The sequence below is a fragment of the Oryctolagus cuniculus genome, chromosome 18, assembly GCF_051225735.1.
Source record: "Oryctolagus cuniculus isolate XC-2025 breed Fujian yellow rabbit chromosome 18, ASM5122573v1, whole genome shotgun sequence".
NCBI classification, from domain to species: Eukaryota; Metazoa; Chordata; class Mammalia; order Lagomorpha; family Leporidae; genus Oryctolagus; species Oryctolagus cuniculus.
The window spans coordinates 73,328,307-73,345,170 of NC_142884.1; the positions used below are offsets into that span (position 1 = coordinate 73,328,307).

Below are 16,864 nucleotides of genomic sequence, written 5' to 3' on the forward strand. Positions count from 1 at the left end.
CCAGCTGCTAACAGGCCTTCGTAGGGAAGCCTAAATCGTCATCCGGATCCAATGAGGCAGGAAAGCACCCTGCTCCAGGAAAGACCTCATGTCCAGGGCAGGTTTATGGAGTGGGCACTAGTGGGCCGAGAAACTGGTGTGGAAAATGCCTCAAACTGCACACCTTTGGCATGGATCCACTTCAGGGCAGGTGTGCGTGTGTGGGGCCCAGTGTTGTTGAGCTGACTTTTGCCTGGTTTATATCCGGTGCTGCTGGCACATCTGTGCATTGGCTGCAAGGGCTATCACGCTGCCTCTTCTCCTGAATAAATAAGTAGTTCGCACCTTCTGAGCCCCTGGTAAGACCTGGCACCAGGCAAGCATTGTCTTCTAAATCTCCTCAAAGCCCCTCTTTGGAAGGCATTGCTCTCAGAGGAAGCTCTGGAAACCAGGCAAGTTTCGCTCACCCCGGAGTTTGCAGCCTAAGGAGCTGCTAGGTGACAGTGGTAGACTTGACTGACTGTGGCATGCTGACAGGATCATTGGTCAGCTCCTCAGCTTCCTGCTAATGGGTGCCCAGAGCTGGGGGTGGCGGTAGCAGATGATGGCTCAAGTGCTTGGGTCCTTGCCACCCACATGGGAAACCTGGATTGAGATCTAGACTCTGGCTTCAGCTTGGCCCAGCCCCTACTTTATTCTTTTCTTTCTTTCCTTCTTGCTTGCTTGCTTTTTTTTGTTTGTTTGTTTTTGTTTTTGTTTGTCTTGTTTTGTTTTGTTTTGACAGGCAGAGTGGACAGTGAGAGAGAGACAGGGAGAAAGGTCTTCCTTTGCCGTTGGTTCACACTCCAATGGCCACCGCGGCCGGCGCGCTGGGGCCTGCGCACCACGCTGATCCGATGGCAGGATCCAGGTACTTCTCCTGGTCTCCCATGGGGTGCAGGGCCCAAGCACTTGGGCCATCCTCCACTGCACTCCCTGGCCACAGCAGAGAGCTGGCCTGGAAGAGGGGCAACCGGGACAGAATCTGGCGCCCCGACCGGGACTAGAACCCTGTGTGCCGGCACCGCAAGGCGGAGGATTAGCCTAGTGAGCCGCGGCGCCGGCTGCTTGCTTTCTTTTTAAGATTTATGTATTTATTTAAAAGGAGAGATAGATATGTTCCATCAGCTGGTTCACTCCTCAAATGGCCACAAATGGGGCTAGGCCAGGCTGATGCCAGGAGCCGAGAGCTTCTTCCAGGTCCCCCACATTGGGGCAGGGGTCCAAGGACTTGAGCCATCTTCCAGTGCCTTCCCAGGCACATCGGCAGAGAGCTGGATCAGAAGTGGAGCAGCCGGGACTTGAACCTACAGACGTATGGGATGCTGGCATTGCAGGTAGCGGCTTAACCTGCTGCACCACAACACCAGCCCCTGTTTGGGGCATGTGGCTTTGTGGGTCTGTGGGGTTTAATTGTCAGGGCAGAGGGTGGGATCCTGCTTCAGCTGTCTTAAAAGGATTTCAGAGGTTTCATCCAGTCTTTCATCATCAGCGTTGATTTAGTCCGCTCTTTAAACACCTCATCAAACACCTATGTTTCTCTTATTTTTCTTCTCAGCCGTTTTTAGATTATTCCCACATAGTGTCAAGGTAGCTGCTAAAGTTCCAGGCATCTTAGACCAGAAAATGTGAGCAGCCTGAGTTTCTCTCTGTGAGTCTCTTCATTAGCAATACGCCCTTCAGACCTTCACTCATTTGTCACTGGGCCAAACTGGGTCATGTGGCTATGCTGAACCAATGCCAAGAGATATGGATTACTATTCCTAAGACAAATTAAGGTCTCCCTGGAAGTCACCATCCCATGAGTCATGGGGCAGAGGGGTAGACGGCTACTTGAACAAAGTCAGGTTTCTCATAGTCAAGAGGAAAGCATGCAATGGATTTGGAACAGGGAACGTATATATGTGTTCCAACGGGTGTGTGAGAAGGAGGACAAGATGGGGTGTGCAGGAAACTGTTCACAGCTTTGTTCCCAACATGGAGGGAGTGTACGTGCATCCACACCAACACCTGGGAGCCCCTTATTGAGTGGATCTGTGGTTCTCAGAAATGAGCACCTATTATCTAGTCTAACTGCACATTGGAATTGCCTGGGGAGCATATAAAACTGGTTCTTTGAGGAGTCAAATGGGTTATTAGGCAGTTGATTGGTCCCAGTGGAAACTGAGGGTACAAAATGGTTGCTTCTCCCAAAAGTTGTCTTTAGAAGTTCAAAAGTACCTGCTGCACTCCTTGGGAGCTTCCATTTTTATCATGAGAATAGCAAGGGAGTGGCAGTTCCAACCCTCTGAGCTCACAGTTTACTGTAAAAACAAGTTACCTATCCCACCCCTCCAATGGCATTTTTATTTTATCATGAGCAAGCCAGAAGGAGCAAATAAGATTACAGATCAAGTCTTTTGATGTGTTTTGTCCCAGCCTTGTTACTATTGTCAAGTTTTTTTTCTTCCCCAAAATTGTGCTTAAAAACCCCACTCCCATCAGCCCTGTTGGGTTGAGTTTTGCCTCTCTTGGAGCCCCTCTTCCTGGCCACTCCACCAAGGAAGTCTGACTTAAATAAATCTTGGTTTTAAATATGTTTTGCTTTTCTCTCTGCCTTGTCCGTTTGGAAATTCTTCTCTTCCATGTGAGACAAAGAAGACCTGAGGTATTCTTTTCTCTGCTGCCGTTTCACCAGTAGTAGTTCCAACCCCGAAAGTGCAGTGTATTGGAAGGAGGCCTGGGGAGCTAGCCGGCAGCACACCTTTGGAATCACCAGTGGAGACCAGCCATTCCCAGAGCGCTAGTAAAATGGTCGCCTCTTCCTAAGCCTAGCCTGACCTGCTAGAAGTCAGTGACCAAATGCCGCAATCACAGGTTCCGCTTCACCGCTATCCTAATGGGATTCGCTGCTCCCACTTCCTTAGGTCTGCAAACCTAGGTAAGCCCTGTTCTACTTGTACAGGCTGCTGTTCTCTCGTGCACGGGGGAGGCAGCCTGCCGGGTTTCCCCTACCTGACAATAAACCTCCCTTGCTGTGCTGTTTGGTGTGTTTTGTGGTGACCTTTCACAGAGCATTGTCTGAGGAGCACCAGCCCTGGTGAGGGCTCCAGTGTGCGATGCGTCGATCCAAGAGGTCTAGGAGTCATTGCAGACTTTGTCTCTCATGCTCATAGAGACCCTGCAGTACACATGACATGTTCAAAGTTCTGACAGTTTCACACTACAGAGCCAGCACAGCAGCTGGCATTGTGGCACACCAGGTTAAGCCTCCACCTGCGACATTGGCATCCCATGTGAGCATTGGTTTGAGTCCCAGCTGCTCCATTTCTGATGCAACTCCCTGCTAATGTGCCTGCTAAAGCAGCAAAAGATGGCCCAGATGCTTGGGCCCCTGCGCCCACATGGGGGACCCAGAAGAGGCACCTGGCTCCTGGCTCCTGGCTCTGGCCGGGCCCAGCCCTGCCGTTGTGGCCATTTGAGGAGGGAACCAGCAGGTGAAAGATTCTCTCTCTCTCTCTCTTTTTCTCTTTGTCTCTCCATCTCTCTTTAACTCTGCCTTTCAAATTAATTAACCTAAAAGAACCAGTATAATAGTTTATAAACCAGTATTTTCTATATTTGATCCACAAACTTTTTTAAAAATTATTTATTTATTTTAAATGTATTTATTTATTTGAAAGGCAGAGTTACAGAGGCAGAGGCAGAGAGTGAGAGAGGTCTTCCATCCAGTGATTCACTCCCCAAATGGCCACAACAGCCAGAGCTGTGCCAATCCAAAGCCAGGAGCCAGGAGCCAGGAGCCAGGAGCCAGGAGCCAGGAGCCAGAGCTTCTGGGTCTCCCATACGGGTGCAGGGGCCCAAGGACTTGGGCCATCTTCTACTGCTATCCCAGGCCATAGCAGAGAGCTGGATCAGAAGTGGAGCAGCAGGGACTGGAACTGGCACCCATATGGGATGCCGGCCCTGCAGGTGACAGCTTTACCTGCTATGCCACAGTATCGGCCCCTATTTATTTATCTGAGAGAATTAGAGAGATCTTCTATATGCTGGTTTACTTCCCAGAAAACTGCAACAGCCTGGCTAGGCTAGGCGGAAGTCAGGAGCCAGGAGCTTCTTCCGGGTCTCCGACATGGGTGACAGAAGCCCAAGTAGGTGGCAGCTTTTCCTGCTATGGCATAACACCAACCCCCACAAACCTGGGGGGCAGTGGGGAGTAATACCTGTTATAGATCAGATTGTGTTTCCTAAAGAGCTATGTAAAAGTTGTGTGCCCCACCCCAAGTACCTCAGAATGTGATCAAATTGGAAACTAGGGTCATTGCAGATGTAATTAGTTAACAAGAGGTCTTACTGGAGTAGGGAGCCCCAAATCCACTGTAACAGTGACCATGACCTGTGCCCTGAGGAGAGAGACACAGAGAAGTGGAGAACAGCAGGTGACAAGATGGGAACTGGGCACCTACCAGCCAAGGCCTGCTGAGAAACACGAGGCGCTGGAAGAGGCAGGGACTCTCCCCTCGAGCCCATGGAGGGAGCACAGCTTTGCCAGCATCTTGATCTCAGGCCTCAGGCTCAGACACTTTGTTCTGCAGCCCAGGGACACAACACACTGCCAATGAGCATCTTTCAGACCATGTGAAGAGCCATTCAAAGGCAACCCCTGGCCAACCAAGGAGATGAAACTTTAGAGGATTTTTTTAAAGGTTTGTTTATTTATTTATTTGAGAGGCAAAGTCAATGCAGAGAGAGCAGAGAGAGGGAGAGACAAGAGAGAAAGGTCTTACATCTACTGCTGGTTCAATCCCCAAATGGCCAATAAAGCCAGGAGCCAGGAGCTTCTTCTGGGTCTCCCACATGGGTGCAGGGGCCCAAGCTCTTGGACCATCTTCCACTGCTTTCCCAGGCCATAGCAGTGAGCTGGTTTGGAAGAGGAGCAGCAGGACACAAACTGGCACCCGTATGGGATGCCAGCACCACAGGCTTAACCTACAATGGCACAGTGCCTGTTACAAGGAATTTTTTTATTTTCGTAACTGAACTCCACCCAATATTTATTCAGTCTCTGAGAGGATATACATTTGAACACACAGGTTTTCACGGTAGTGGCAGTTTTGCTTACTTGTTGAGCTTGGTAACTTTCCTATGCACAGAAGCAACAATACCCTGGTGAGACTACAGCAGTCAGTGATAAGCACAGCCCGAAATTCTGGCCTCCAGATGATTGCATGTGGATGGGAACCAACAGCTTAAACCCTGGACGAGGCTTGTACTGGGTGAGAGGCTGCAGCCTTGGGCAGCGACTCAGGCTGCTCACAGCTGCCCTGAGGCTCCTCCCTTTTGCCTTTAATGCCCAAGAAACTGAGTGTTTTCATCAGCAGCAAATCCATAATCTGTTCTTCCTCTGACAGCTGCAAGGGAAAAGGAACAGAGTGATATACATATTACCCTCTTTGGGGCTTTTCTTTCCAAGGGGAAACCACAGTTTTATCATCCAGTTTGGCCCCAGTGGGAGGTCACTTTGCTACCTAAAGTTGTTTGAGGGGTTGGGATGACCTGTGTTCCTGCTTCCCATGCCTGAGCATGCCTGGGTTTTCCTGGCAGAATTTTAAATCCCCAGACTGGAGCAGAAAAGCCTGGGCTGGCACTGAACCTGAATTTCAGCAGCACGGCATCTTGTGGGCCCACTTCTGAGCCAGCTGTCGCCCATTTCCCTCTAGGGCAGATCTGATAGTGACTCTGTGTGCTTTACGGTTTCTGCTTGCGCTGTTTACCTCACACTGCACATAGTGAAGAGTACAAAGCTTCTCAACTGTGAGGAGTCAGGCGGTCAGTAGACAGTCAGGTTGGTCCCAGTGCAAAATGAGGCAAGAGGAGTCCCCCTAAGAGGGTGCAGAGGGTTGCTTCCTCCAAAAGTAATTTTTTTTTTTTTTGACAGGTAGAGTTAGAGACAGAGAGAGACAGAGAGAAAGGTCTTCCTTCCGTTGGTTCACCCCCCAAATGGCCGCTACGCAGATCCGGAGCCAGGAGCCAGGTGCTTCCTCCTGGCACTTGGGCCATCCTCCACTCTCCTCCCGGGCCACAGCAGAGAGCTGGACTGGAAGAGGAGCAGCTGGGACTAGAACCTGGCACCGATATGGGATGCCAGCGCCGCAGGTGGAGGGTTAACTAAGTGAGCCACAGCGCTGGCCCCAAAAGTAATCTTTAGCAAAATCAAAGTGTTGAATCCCACTGCAAGTTTCTCCCCAAAAGCTGCCTTTAGCAAGACAAAAGTGCCTGTCCCAGTCCTTGGAGCTTCCAGTTTTATCACGAGAACAGCAAGGGAGAGGTGAGTCCACCCTTCTGAGTTCCCAGTTTACAGTGAAAACAGAAGTTACCTTTGCCCTCCTTCAGGTAGCAAGCTAAACACGGCAAATACAAATCAGACGTTTCGATGGGTTATGTCCCCAGGCTTGCAACTGACTGTTAGCTGATTATCAATTTTTCTCCCCAAAATTGTGCTTTAAAACCCCACTACCACCAGCCCCTCAGGTTTTGCCTCTGTTGGAGCCCCACTTGTAGAGTTTTGGCAAGCGGTTCATGACTTAAATAAATCTTGCTTTTCCCTCTGCCTTGTCTGCGTGGAAATTCTTTCACGTGAGACACAGAACCGAGGTAAATCTTTTTCTGCTGCCATTTCACCTGTAACACAACCACCTACATGTATTTCATAAACAGCTCAAAGCAAAGAAAAAACAATTTCTCTGAAAGAGGGAAGGCAGAGTGCAGCTACCAAAGAGTCCCACTCAGTAAACCGGTCAGAAAGTGTCCTTGGCCACCCAGAGGACTGCAGCAGAGGCCAACAACACAACATTTCGGGGACTCAGAGACCTGAGTGACCTGTAACTGACCTGGGACCCCCACCCACTCTTTCACTGATGATTTTGTTTGCACTTCCCTGGCCACAATGTCGAGGAATGACAGCCTCAACCAGGGACAGAGAAAGAAAAGGGGACACCCCCCAGCACTAACCTTGAAAAGTGGCTGCTTACAATTAACTAGTGAAGCAGCTGCCCACTGTGATCTTGTCTAGGGAGGGAAGAAGTCCTAAGTTCTGCTTCTGTAAACTCCAGTCATAAATCTGTCCTAACGAATCCACTCCTAGTATCTCTTTTAAAAACATACTGGACCCATGGACTGTTGGAAGTGTGGTCCTAAGTCACACAGGCTGCAATTTAAACCCCAGTGCTGTAGCAGCTAAGGTATGATGCTGATGAACCTGTAGATATTTTAAGAAACTTGGGTTTGTTGCCCAGTCTTCAGGAAATGATTCCGGCTGAGCCCTCTGGTGTTAATAAACTCCTTCAATCTTCCACTGTCTCCGGTGCCTGCTTGAATGAAGGGAGGTTTTTTTTTTTTTTTTTTTTATCTTTTATTTAATGAATATAAATTTCCAAAGTACGACTCATGGGTTACAATGGCTTCCCCCCCCCATACCGTCCCTCCCACCCACAACCCTCCCCTTTCCCACTCCCTCTCCCCTTCCATTCACATCAAGATTCATTTTCGATTATCTTAATATACAGAAGATCAGCTTAGTATACCTTAAGCAAGGATTTCAACAGTTTGCTCCCACACAGAAACATAAAGTGAAAAATAATAGATGATTTTTTTAAATGATGATGAAATCAGATCAGACCTATTGTCATGTTTAATCCCAGTGAGAGTCAAGTTGGGAATTGATAATTTCTTTTTTCTTTTTTTTTTTTTTAACAGAAGATCAGTTTAGTGTACATTAAGTAAAGATTTCAATCGTTTGCACCCCCATAGAAACACAAAGTGAAATATACTGTTTGAGTACTCGTTATAGCATTAAGCCTCAGTGTACAGCACATTAAGGACAGAGATCCTACATGAGGAGTAAGTGCACAGTGACTCCTGTTGTTGACTTTACAAATTGACACTCCTGTTTATGGCATCAGTAATCTCCCTATGCACCAGTCATGAGTTTCCAAGGCTATGGAAGCCCCTTGAGTTCTCCGACTCTTATCTTGTTTAGACACGGTCATAGTCAAAGTGGAGGTTCTCTCCTTGAATGAAGGGAGTTCTTGAATGAAGGGAGTTTTCCCACTCCAGATTCTCCAGATTTCTTTCTTTCCCTTTTTTTTTTTTTTTTTTTTTTTTGATAGGCAGAGTTAGAGAGAGAGACAGAGAAAGGTCTTCCTTTTCCGTTGGTTCACCCCCCATATGGCCGTTACAGTCGGCGCACTGCACTGATCCGAAGCCAGTAGCCAGGTGCTTCCTCCTGGTCTCCCATGCGGGTGCAGGGCCCAAGCACTTGGGCCATCCTCCACTGCACTCCCTGGCCACAGCAGAGTGCTGGACTGGAAGAGGAGCAACTGGGACAGAATCTGGTGCCCCAACCAGGACTAGAACCCAGGGTGCTGGTGCCACAGGTAGAGGATTAGCCAAGTGAGCCGCGGTGCCGGCCCCACCCCAGGTTTCTGTAACAGCAAGATAGGGACCCAGCTAGCAATGGGACATATGGAAGACCTCACCTGCTAAGTACCCCTTGCATGATTATAGCCAGGTAGCTAAATCTGTGTTTCCCTGTGTAAGCTTGACCCGATTCCCTTTGGTGGAGCAGTTGGATGTTGAGGCACTAGCCTGCCACATCCCTGGCTGCTAGCATCTTTCTCCCCTACTTTCCCCCAGACTGTCATCTCCTGAGTCACTGGCTTCTCTTGCAGCAAGTGCCTGATCTCAGGTTCAGGTACAAGACTTTACACGCCTGAAGTCGCTGCTAGGAGTATATGATGGCGCAACTCTTTGGAAAGCAATGGGCAGTTCCTCAAACTGTGAGACACAGTTACCTTATGACCCTGAAATTTCACCTCTAGGAATATGCCTGGAGAAATGAAAGCCTGTGTCCATGCAAAAATCTGTACCTGAGGCTCATTATCATTCACAATAGCTAAAATATGGAAACGACCCAAATGGCCATCAACTGATGTTTGGATTACCACATTTGTGTCTTATACACACAGTGGAATATTATTCAGCCATCAAAAGGAAACAAGTCATGATACACACTATTGTGAGGAGTCAGATGGGTTAAGAGGCGGAGCAGAGTGCTTGCTTTCCCCCAAGGGTTGTCTTTAGCAAGGTCAAAAGCACCTGATTGCCCACTTCTTGGGAGCTTCCAATTTTATCATAAGAATAGCAAGGAGTGGTGATTCCAGCCTCCTGAGCTCACAGTTTACTGTAAACAACTTACCTATCTCACCCTTCTGATGGCTGTTTGTTTTATCAGGAACAAGTCAGATGGGATAAGAGATTATGAATCAGGTCTTTTGAGGGGTTTTGTCCCTGCCTTATAACTGAATGTCAATCTGATTGTCAAGTTTTTTTTTTTTTTTTTTTTTTTCTAAAATGTGCCTAAAACCCCACTACCACCAGCCCCTTTGGGTTTGCTTTTCCTGAAGCCCCCCTACAGGCCACTGTGGTGGGAGATCTCTGACTAATAAATCTTGCTTTTAAACCTTTAAATCTTGCTTTTCTCTTTGCCTTGTCTGCTTCCAAATTCTTCCATGTGAGACAAAGAACCAAGGTAATATTCTCTCCACTGCCGGTTCACCTATAACACTATGATGTGGATGATACTAAGTGACATGAGCCATTTACCAAAGGCCACACGGTGTATGATACCATTTATATGAAATGTCCAGAATAGGCAGGGAAATCAAGAGAAGCATAAGGTAGAGTAGTGCTTTCCAGAGGCTGGAGATATGGAGAGTGAGGAATGATTATGAGTGGGTATAGATTCTTTTTGGAATAATGGAAATGTTCTGCAATTAGGTAGTAGCAGTGGATGCACAGCTCTGCAGATATACTAAAAACATGGCATTGGTTATGTTCAAGTGGTGGATTTTACAGTATGTGGACTGTATCTTCATTTTTAGATGGATGGGTTTAGTCTGCATGCTTCTCAGCAGGGACTCGCTCTGAAAAACTAACTTCAGTTAAGAGTGTCTAACTGCCAAATCAGGATAGAATCTGAGTACCTGGTTAAACCTAGCAATATTCTCTGCTTCAGTGCTAAAATGAAAAATGTGCTTCCTAAACACTTCAAAACTGTTTTCAGTATATCAAGGGCACAATAGGAAGTATAGTTGGTTTTTGTCACTGCTTCCTGTTCCTAAACCATTGAAATGCCCTGTGTAATAGGGGTGTCTTTCTCTATTTGGTAATGAGCTTAAAAAATGACACTTGAGTTTATGCTAATGAAACAACTTAAGTTGGGGCATCTAGGTAGCTTCTGATTGGGGCTGATCACCAGAAAGACCCAGTGGACTGGAACCTTCTGCCTAAGCATCTAAACTCTACCTGGGGGAGGGGACTGGAGGGTGCCTGGGATCACAAGATCTGATGATGAGTTTCCTGGCTGCCAAGCAGGTGGGAGTGCTGGGAAGGAACAACAGCGTCATAGGGTTTGTTAGGCATGCGGATTTTAAGGCGTCTTCTAGCCTGGAAGAGACAGGTGAGCTCCCATTAGGCTCTCCCTTAACACAACTGCAGCTCCAGAAGCACTAGGTAAACCACTCATACCCGGGGCCAGCGCCACGGCACACCAGGTTCTAGTCCCGGTCGGGCGCCAGATTCTGTCCCGGTTGCCCCTCTTCCAGGCCAGCTCTCTGCTGTGGCCCGGGAGTGCAGTGGAGGATGGCCCAAGTACTTGGGCCCTGCACCCCATGGGAGACCAGGAGAAGCACCTGGCTCCTGCCATTGGATCAGCGCCGTGCGCCTTCCGCAGCGCGGCGGCCATTGGAGGGTGAACCAACGGCAATAGGAAGACCTTTCTCTCTGTCTCTCTCTCACTGTCCACTCTGCCTGTTAAAACAAAAACAAAAACAAAAACACACTCATACCCGAATCAGGCAGACCTGGGTTCCAGTTACACTTTCTACTTTCTAGCTCTGTGATCCACAGTAAATGACTTCCACTCCAAACCACAGTGCAGTACACCTGTTCCAGCGAGCTGTCTTCAGGATTAAATAAAATAAAAATCTGTGAAGCTTTTAGCGCCACAGGTGTCATGAAGGAAGCGTCCTGCAAGTGGTGGGGTGCTTTGTTCCGTGCGGAGTCTACGTTTAAACGCCCCCTTCTTGCCGGGAGCATGGCAAGCAGACCGTCTTCCCCAGTGGAGGAAGTTGACCACCCTCCCCACTGGCTCCTCTCTGTGCCTCTGTGATGGAGGTCGAGGTGGTGGGGCGTAGTGCAGGGGCTCTCAGCCTCAGCAGAGGGGATGACAGAAGTACCAGTGCCTGGTCCTACACCAGAGATTCTGTTTTTGTTGGTCTCTGGTGTGGCAGTGGCAGTTTCTAGAAGGCTGGGGGTGGGTGATTCTAAAGTGCAGACAGGGCAGAAGGTCACAGGGCAGTGAATGGAGCTCACGAGGACCCAGTCTAGTCTAAGCTCTGCGCCTCACTTGTGATTTCCTCCCTCAGTTTCCTCTCCTACAAAACGAGGGCTTTAGGTTACAAATGGAAATCTCAGGTCTGCCTAACGTCTCAGGCTACTCAGCCAGCCTCTTCATGGTTCAGGGTCAACCATGGATGTAGAATAGTCCAGAGGGACTCACCTGATTGCATTTTTGCTCCTCGCTGAAGGCCACCAGGATGACAGAGATGAACAGATTCAGCACCACAAACGTCATGAACACAATGCAGGACCCAATTAGGAAGGAGCCAAGCACAGGGCTGTAGTCCAGGACCTGCAGGAGGAAAGCCAGAGTCGTCCCTGTGTCCTGTGTCCAAAAGGCCACCCCTCAGAGTTGGGCAGAGCCTGGAGCCCGAGGGTCCCCTCTGCCGGGGGGTGGGGGCTGAGAGTATGCAAGAAGTGCTCGGAGCCAGCACCCTGGCTCCCCAGTATAATCCCCTCGAAAGATGGGTGCCATTTCTGGCAAGGACAGGAGATGCTCTCCTGAGTCAGCAGGACCTGCGACGTTCCCAGAGTAGGAGTCTGCAGGGGGATGCTGTGGGCTCTAACATGAGGCTGTCTGTCTGGAAGAAGGGGAACTTTGTATTTGTGCAAAGTGGCCCAGCGCTTGCCAGGCCATGGACCTGAGAGGGGCATGATGGGGGGTGCAGGGTGCATTTTCTAGTTTTCCTACAGGCTTAGCATGGATGGCCGTGTCCATGCCCCTCTCCCCCAGCCCTGTTACCTCCTCATAGTTGAAGATTCCCAGCTGAAGGCTGATCATCGTTTCTGCCGCATCAAAGAGAGTTTTGTAGGAACGGAGTTTCCAACCAAATATCAAGTTTGACTGTTGTGGAAAGAGTCCTCATGAACAGAGAAGAAACTATGAAGCCCCACAGAGCCCGCTGTTAGAGTCGGTGTCTGTGTACAGGGCCCTGAAAGTGGGTGTGCACACAAGCTGGGTCTGTACAGGATGCATTTCTCTCCACATGCCTGTGCGTGTGTGCACCTGTGGTCATCAGCATCTGCACATGCATGAACATGTGTGTATGTGTGTGTGTTATGCATTACAAGTGCCTACCCAGTGACCTTGTCCAGGACCATGGCTGTGTCCACAGGCTCCGATGGAATCTGTACCTGCCTCTATCAGCACAAGGAAGAGCTCAGGTACACTTCTGCAGCTCAGGTACCCACCCGCCCAGCCACTGCTGCACCCACCAGGTGGCTGCTCAAAAACTCAGTTATGAAACTGGGTGTCTGAGGCCACAGCCTTTTTGCTCTGGAGAAGTTGGGGTGGATGGACAATGGGCTGCTTTTGCCTGGGCAGGGATCCCCTCCCACCACCACAATTCCACTCACCACACCACAATCCCCCTCCCAAGACTTTCCCAGGGATGTGGTATGACAGGGAGACCCAGCACCTTTGGCTCTGAGTGGGTGACTTGTCCCAGAGGACACTGCATTATCCCCACAGCCCAAGTACTGCGTGGATCTTCATAAATCAGGGCACTGGGACAGGGAGTTTTCACAGACTGTGACTTTTCAGCACATAGCCTCCCTACTCCATCAGGGCACCCACCTCACTCCATCAAAGCACTCCAGGGTGGGAGAGCAGGGGTGGGGCTAGAGATGGAAGGGGGTCAGGGCTGAGGTGAGAGGGATAGAGGATGGCTGAGAGTTAGGGATGGAGGTGACTGGTGATGGGCTGCCAGATGGTGTGATCAGAGAGTGGAGGAGTGAGAGCCTGGAGGGGGCCATGGTGAGAATGGGGAGGGGTGGGGAGAGGGTACAGATGAGTGGGGTCCAGGGTTCATAGGAACCGTGAACTTGAGCATCTGCATGGGGTGCATATTTGGTTGGAGATCAAGATGTGGCAGATGAGCCACAGTGGAAGAGAGTCTTTGATCCTCTTGTTACTTGATAATAAAGAGTTGAAAGTTTAATATTTTAGATTCCGCACCCACCACCCCCCGTCACAAAAGACATGTGATGGCCAGACTGCTGTATGTTGAGGGGCTGAGTGAATGAATCATGCCTCATGTCTAGGGCACTAACTGTTGACCTGTGGGCTTACCTACCCTCATGCCCCCTCCTATGCCCTGGCTCAGGAACAGGGTGACCCATTCATCCCCTGACTCTATGCTTGTCTGGAAACTGGCCCCGGGCCTCTGAGCAGTGGGGACGTCAGGAGGACCACACAACCAAGTAGGGTCTAATGCAGGAAGGGATCCTTCACTGAGGGGAGCCGGGTCTTGTTTGTCCTAGACCCAATGCCTCCTCACCATCCGCTTCCCAACACTGAGTAGCCTTGGCTTCCAGAGTCCAGCCTTGAGATTTTCCCAAAGGAGCCACTCACCGCGACAGAATAAGCCACAAGCATGACAAGGACAACGCCGCCGAAGCCCGAAATGTCACCCCAGGCACGGCGCAGGGCTGCGGTGATCATGTTCATTTTGGGATTCAGCCTGAGCAGGTGCCAGAGCTTCACTGTGGACAGGAGAACTAGGAACGCGATGATGTAGCCCAGGGCAGCATCGGCAGCTGCTGTCTCACTGAAACTGATGGCCCTGTGGGACAGATATGAGTTCAGAGACGGTGAACAGTCCAGCTGGAGATCACACAGGCAGGCTTAGGCTCATCAGCCGCTCGGAGGCCGTCATGTCCAGAAATGGGTCTGGGAGACAGAGCTGTGCCGATGCCTACAGCCGGGTGATGGTGATGATAGTCCTGTGATGATGGTGAGAATGATGGTGATGGTGACAAAGACAACGTGGTTATGGGGCCTCGGTTGCTAGTTCATGTGACTAACTAGCACTCCTGATTAATGGCTGCGGAGCTGTGGACAATGGGAAGGTGATAGAGCCAGGGGCTTCTGTGAGTCTTCCTCTTCCTGAACTGGGCTCACTGGTGCTACCTCCCCCAGCACACTTGTCTGCTACGTCCAGTGCTGCTTAATGTGCAGGCACTTCAAACAGTTCATGAAAGATGAGAATTATGACAAAATTATGCAGAGATTTCTTTTAATTCTTTTTTTGCAGAGACTATTGGAATTACCCTTGTATCTGAAGGGAGAATGGAAGGTGCTGTTTAAGTGGGAACCTGATTTGCATGGTCTCGTTTGAACTTCTAGATGAGGTAAGCCTTGCCAGCTCCGTTTCACAGAGAGTTGGCGGGAGGGCACACGGCCAGTGACATTAGCAGTGATCTGAGTGCAAGAGTGAGAGCTGGAATCCAGGTGTGTGTGATTTCAAAGTCTCTGCCCACCATTCCATCCCAAATGCAAGTGTATTTCCTTATAAGTGGCAATACCATTAATGTCACATGATAAATAAATATGATACAGAGATGCATACATATTATGGATGTAATATAAGAAATATAAATATAATTGCCACGATTTATATACTAATTTGGATGTTGGATGTCCCTCAAAAGCCTACGTGTTCAAAGCTTGGTTCCCAGGGTGGTCCTATCTAGGAGGAAACGGAGGTAGCCATGGGTTTTTGGGAGCGTCCAGTTAGAGGGCTGTTATCAAAGCCTGCATTTGGGCCTGCCCACTCTCTGCTTCCTAGCTCACCGTATGGTTCCTCCTCCATTTCTGCTCTGCGGTTGCCATCAGCTGCCCACACAGGGGCTGAACCTTTGAGGGTTGCCCAGTCTTGGAGCTGTGAACCTCCAGAACGGTGAACCAAAATAACCTTCTTTAGAGGCAGGTTGCCTCAGGTATTCTGTTATAGTAACAAAAAGCTGACCAATACAGTCATAATCATAAACACACATACGTGTATATATTCCTAAGAAGACAGACCAACCAACATGTGATTTTCTCAGGGATATTTACTGGACTCAAGGTTTTCCCTTCTAATGCAGACATGTTTCTTGTGAATTGAAAATTTTGTGAGGTCTGCCTTCCAGTCTGTTCTGCAGGAGAAGCCTGTTGGAGCAGGCCGGAGGATAGAGCACCTGCCCCAAAGCCCTCTGGCCTTGAGAACTTGCCAGGTACCCATCCTGCAGGTCAGCTCTCTGCAGGACTACTCCAAGGGAGCAGACACCAGGACTGGACTGGGCACCATGGGTCCTGGCCACGCCAGAGAGATAATACCTTTCTATCCAAACCTCTTGCCTTCCAGAACCTTCCTCCCCTTTGGAGCTGCTGGGATGGTTGGCAGCTTCTTCCTTGGGCTCCTGCAGCCCCCTTTTCCTTTCTCTTTAAAAATACCGCATCCACTCTGGAGCCATTCAGTTGCTCTTGTATGTGGAATCAATAACAATGCTTAAACCCTCCTTTGTAATAGCAGTCAGCTCTAATTAAGCAAGCTTTTCAGCTTGTGTGGGGCACCAGCATCGTAGGTCTGGGATGTGGGTGTGGCCGAAGGGGCGTCTCCTCTGCCCGGCCATTCTGCCTCTGACCCAGGCTGAGAACCACTGGGTTAAAGCTGCTGTGAGCTAAATCATTTGGGCTTACAAGGCATTTTTTAAATCCAGGACCTGGCTGTCAGAATGACTTATTTCAACAAGAAAGTGAGATCTACAAGCTTCTAAAGCAAACAGAATTTTGGTTAATTGATTCATCAAATTCAACTGAGAGACTCAAGTGAAGTTTCAGATTTAACTATGCTTGGATGTCTATCAAAGTGGCAGATTGCTTTTCTGTTTTCTGACGTTCCGTGTAAAGAGAGAGCTCTCTTGTTTGACGAAATTAAAATTGTTTGATGAAAACAAGACCCCGTCTGTGCGGATGTCAAGAATGAAGCCTGTGTTGGATCACTGTGAGGAATCAGAAAGGCTGGCTAGCCTGGGGTCTGCCAGTGACCTCAGTCCCGTCTGACCTGGAACAGCTCCCCATTGTTCCCGCCCAGAGCTCAGCCTTTGTCCTCTAAACAGAAATCCACAGGCTCTTGCAGTGAAGGGCCAGAGGCTACACATTTGAGGCTTTGTGGGCCAGACGCTTGCTGTCACGTGACTCAGCTCTGCCACTGTAGTGTGACTGTCACACAGGCTAATAGGCAGTTAGGTGCGCCCGGTTATAAAGAGGGAAAGTGGAGTTCCTCCAAGAGGGTGCAAAACCCAAAACTTATCTTTAGCAAGATCAAAGTGCTGAATTCCACTGCAGGTTTCTCTCCAAAAGCTACCTTTAGCAAGACAAAAGCGCCTATCCCACTCCTCTGAAGCTTCTAGTTTTATCCTGAGAATAGCAACCAAGTGGTGTTTTCATTCTTCTGAGTTCCCAGCTTACCATGAAAACAGATTCCACCCTTCTGATGATTTTGTTTGTTTGTTTTATTAGACTGGACAGACAAGATTACAAATCAGGCCTTTTGATTGCTAGCCACTGGGTTTTTTTTTTTTTCCTTTCTCCCAAAAGTGCGTTGGCTTGCCTCTCTTGGAGGCACTCCCCCTCCCCCTCCAT

The 16,864-nt window shown here is 49.2% G+C and overlaps 1 protein-coding gene across 1 annotated transcript in view; it reads right to left on the bottom strand.

Moving 5' to 3' along the window:
- Window positions 1-4,709: 4,709 nt before the first annotated feature.
- Window positions 4,710-16,864, bottom strand: part of LOC100357827 (polycystin-1-like protein 2) — a 100,651-nt gene continuing 88,496 nt past the window's right edge. The window contains exons 40-43 of the mRNA XM_089318838.1: window positions 13,811-14,021; window positions 12,200-12,301; window positions 11,618-11,749; window positions 4,710-5,408 (exon numbers count right to left, since the gene is read on the bottom strand). Of these exons, the coding sequence (XP_089174964.1) occupies window positions 5,247-5,408; window positions 11,618-11,749; window positions 12,200-12,301; window positions 13,811-14,021 (607 nt within the window). The 3' untranslated portion in view covers window positions 4,710-5,246. The remainder of the gene's footprint in view (window positions 5,409-11,617; window positions 11,750-12,199; window positions 12,302-13,810; window positions 14,022-16,864) is intronic.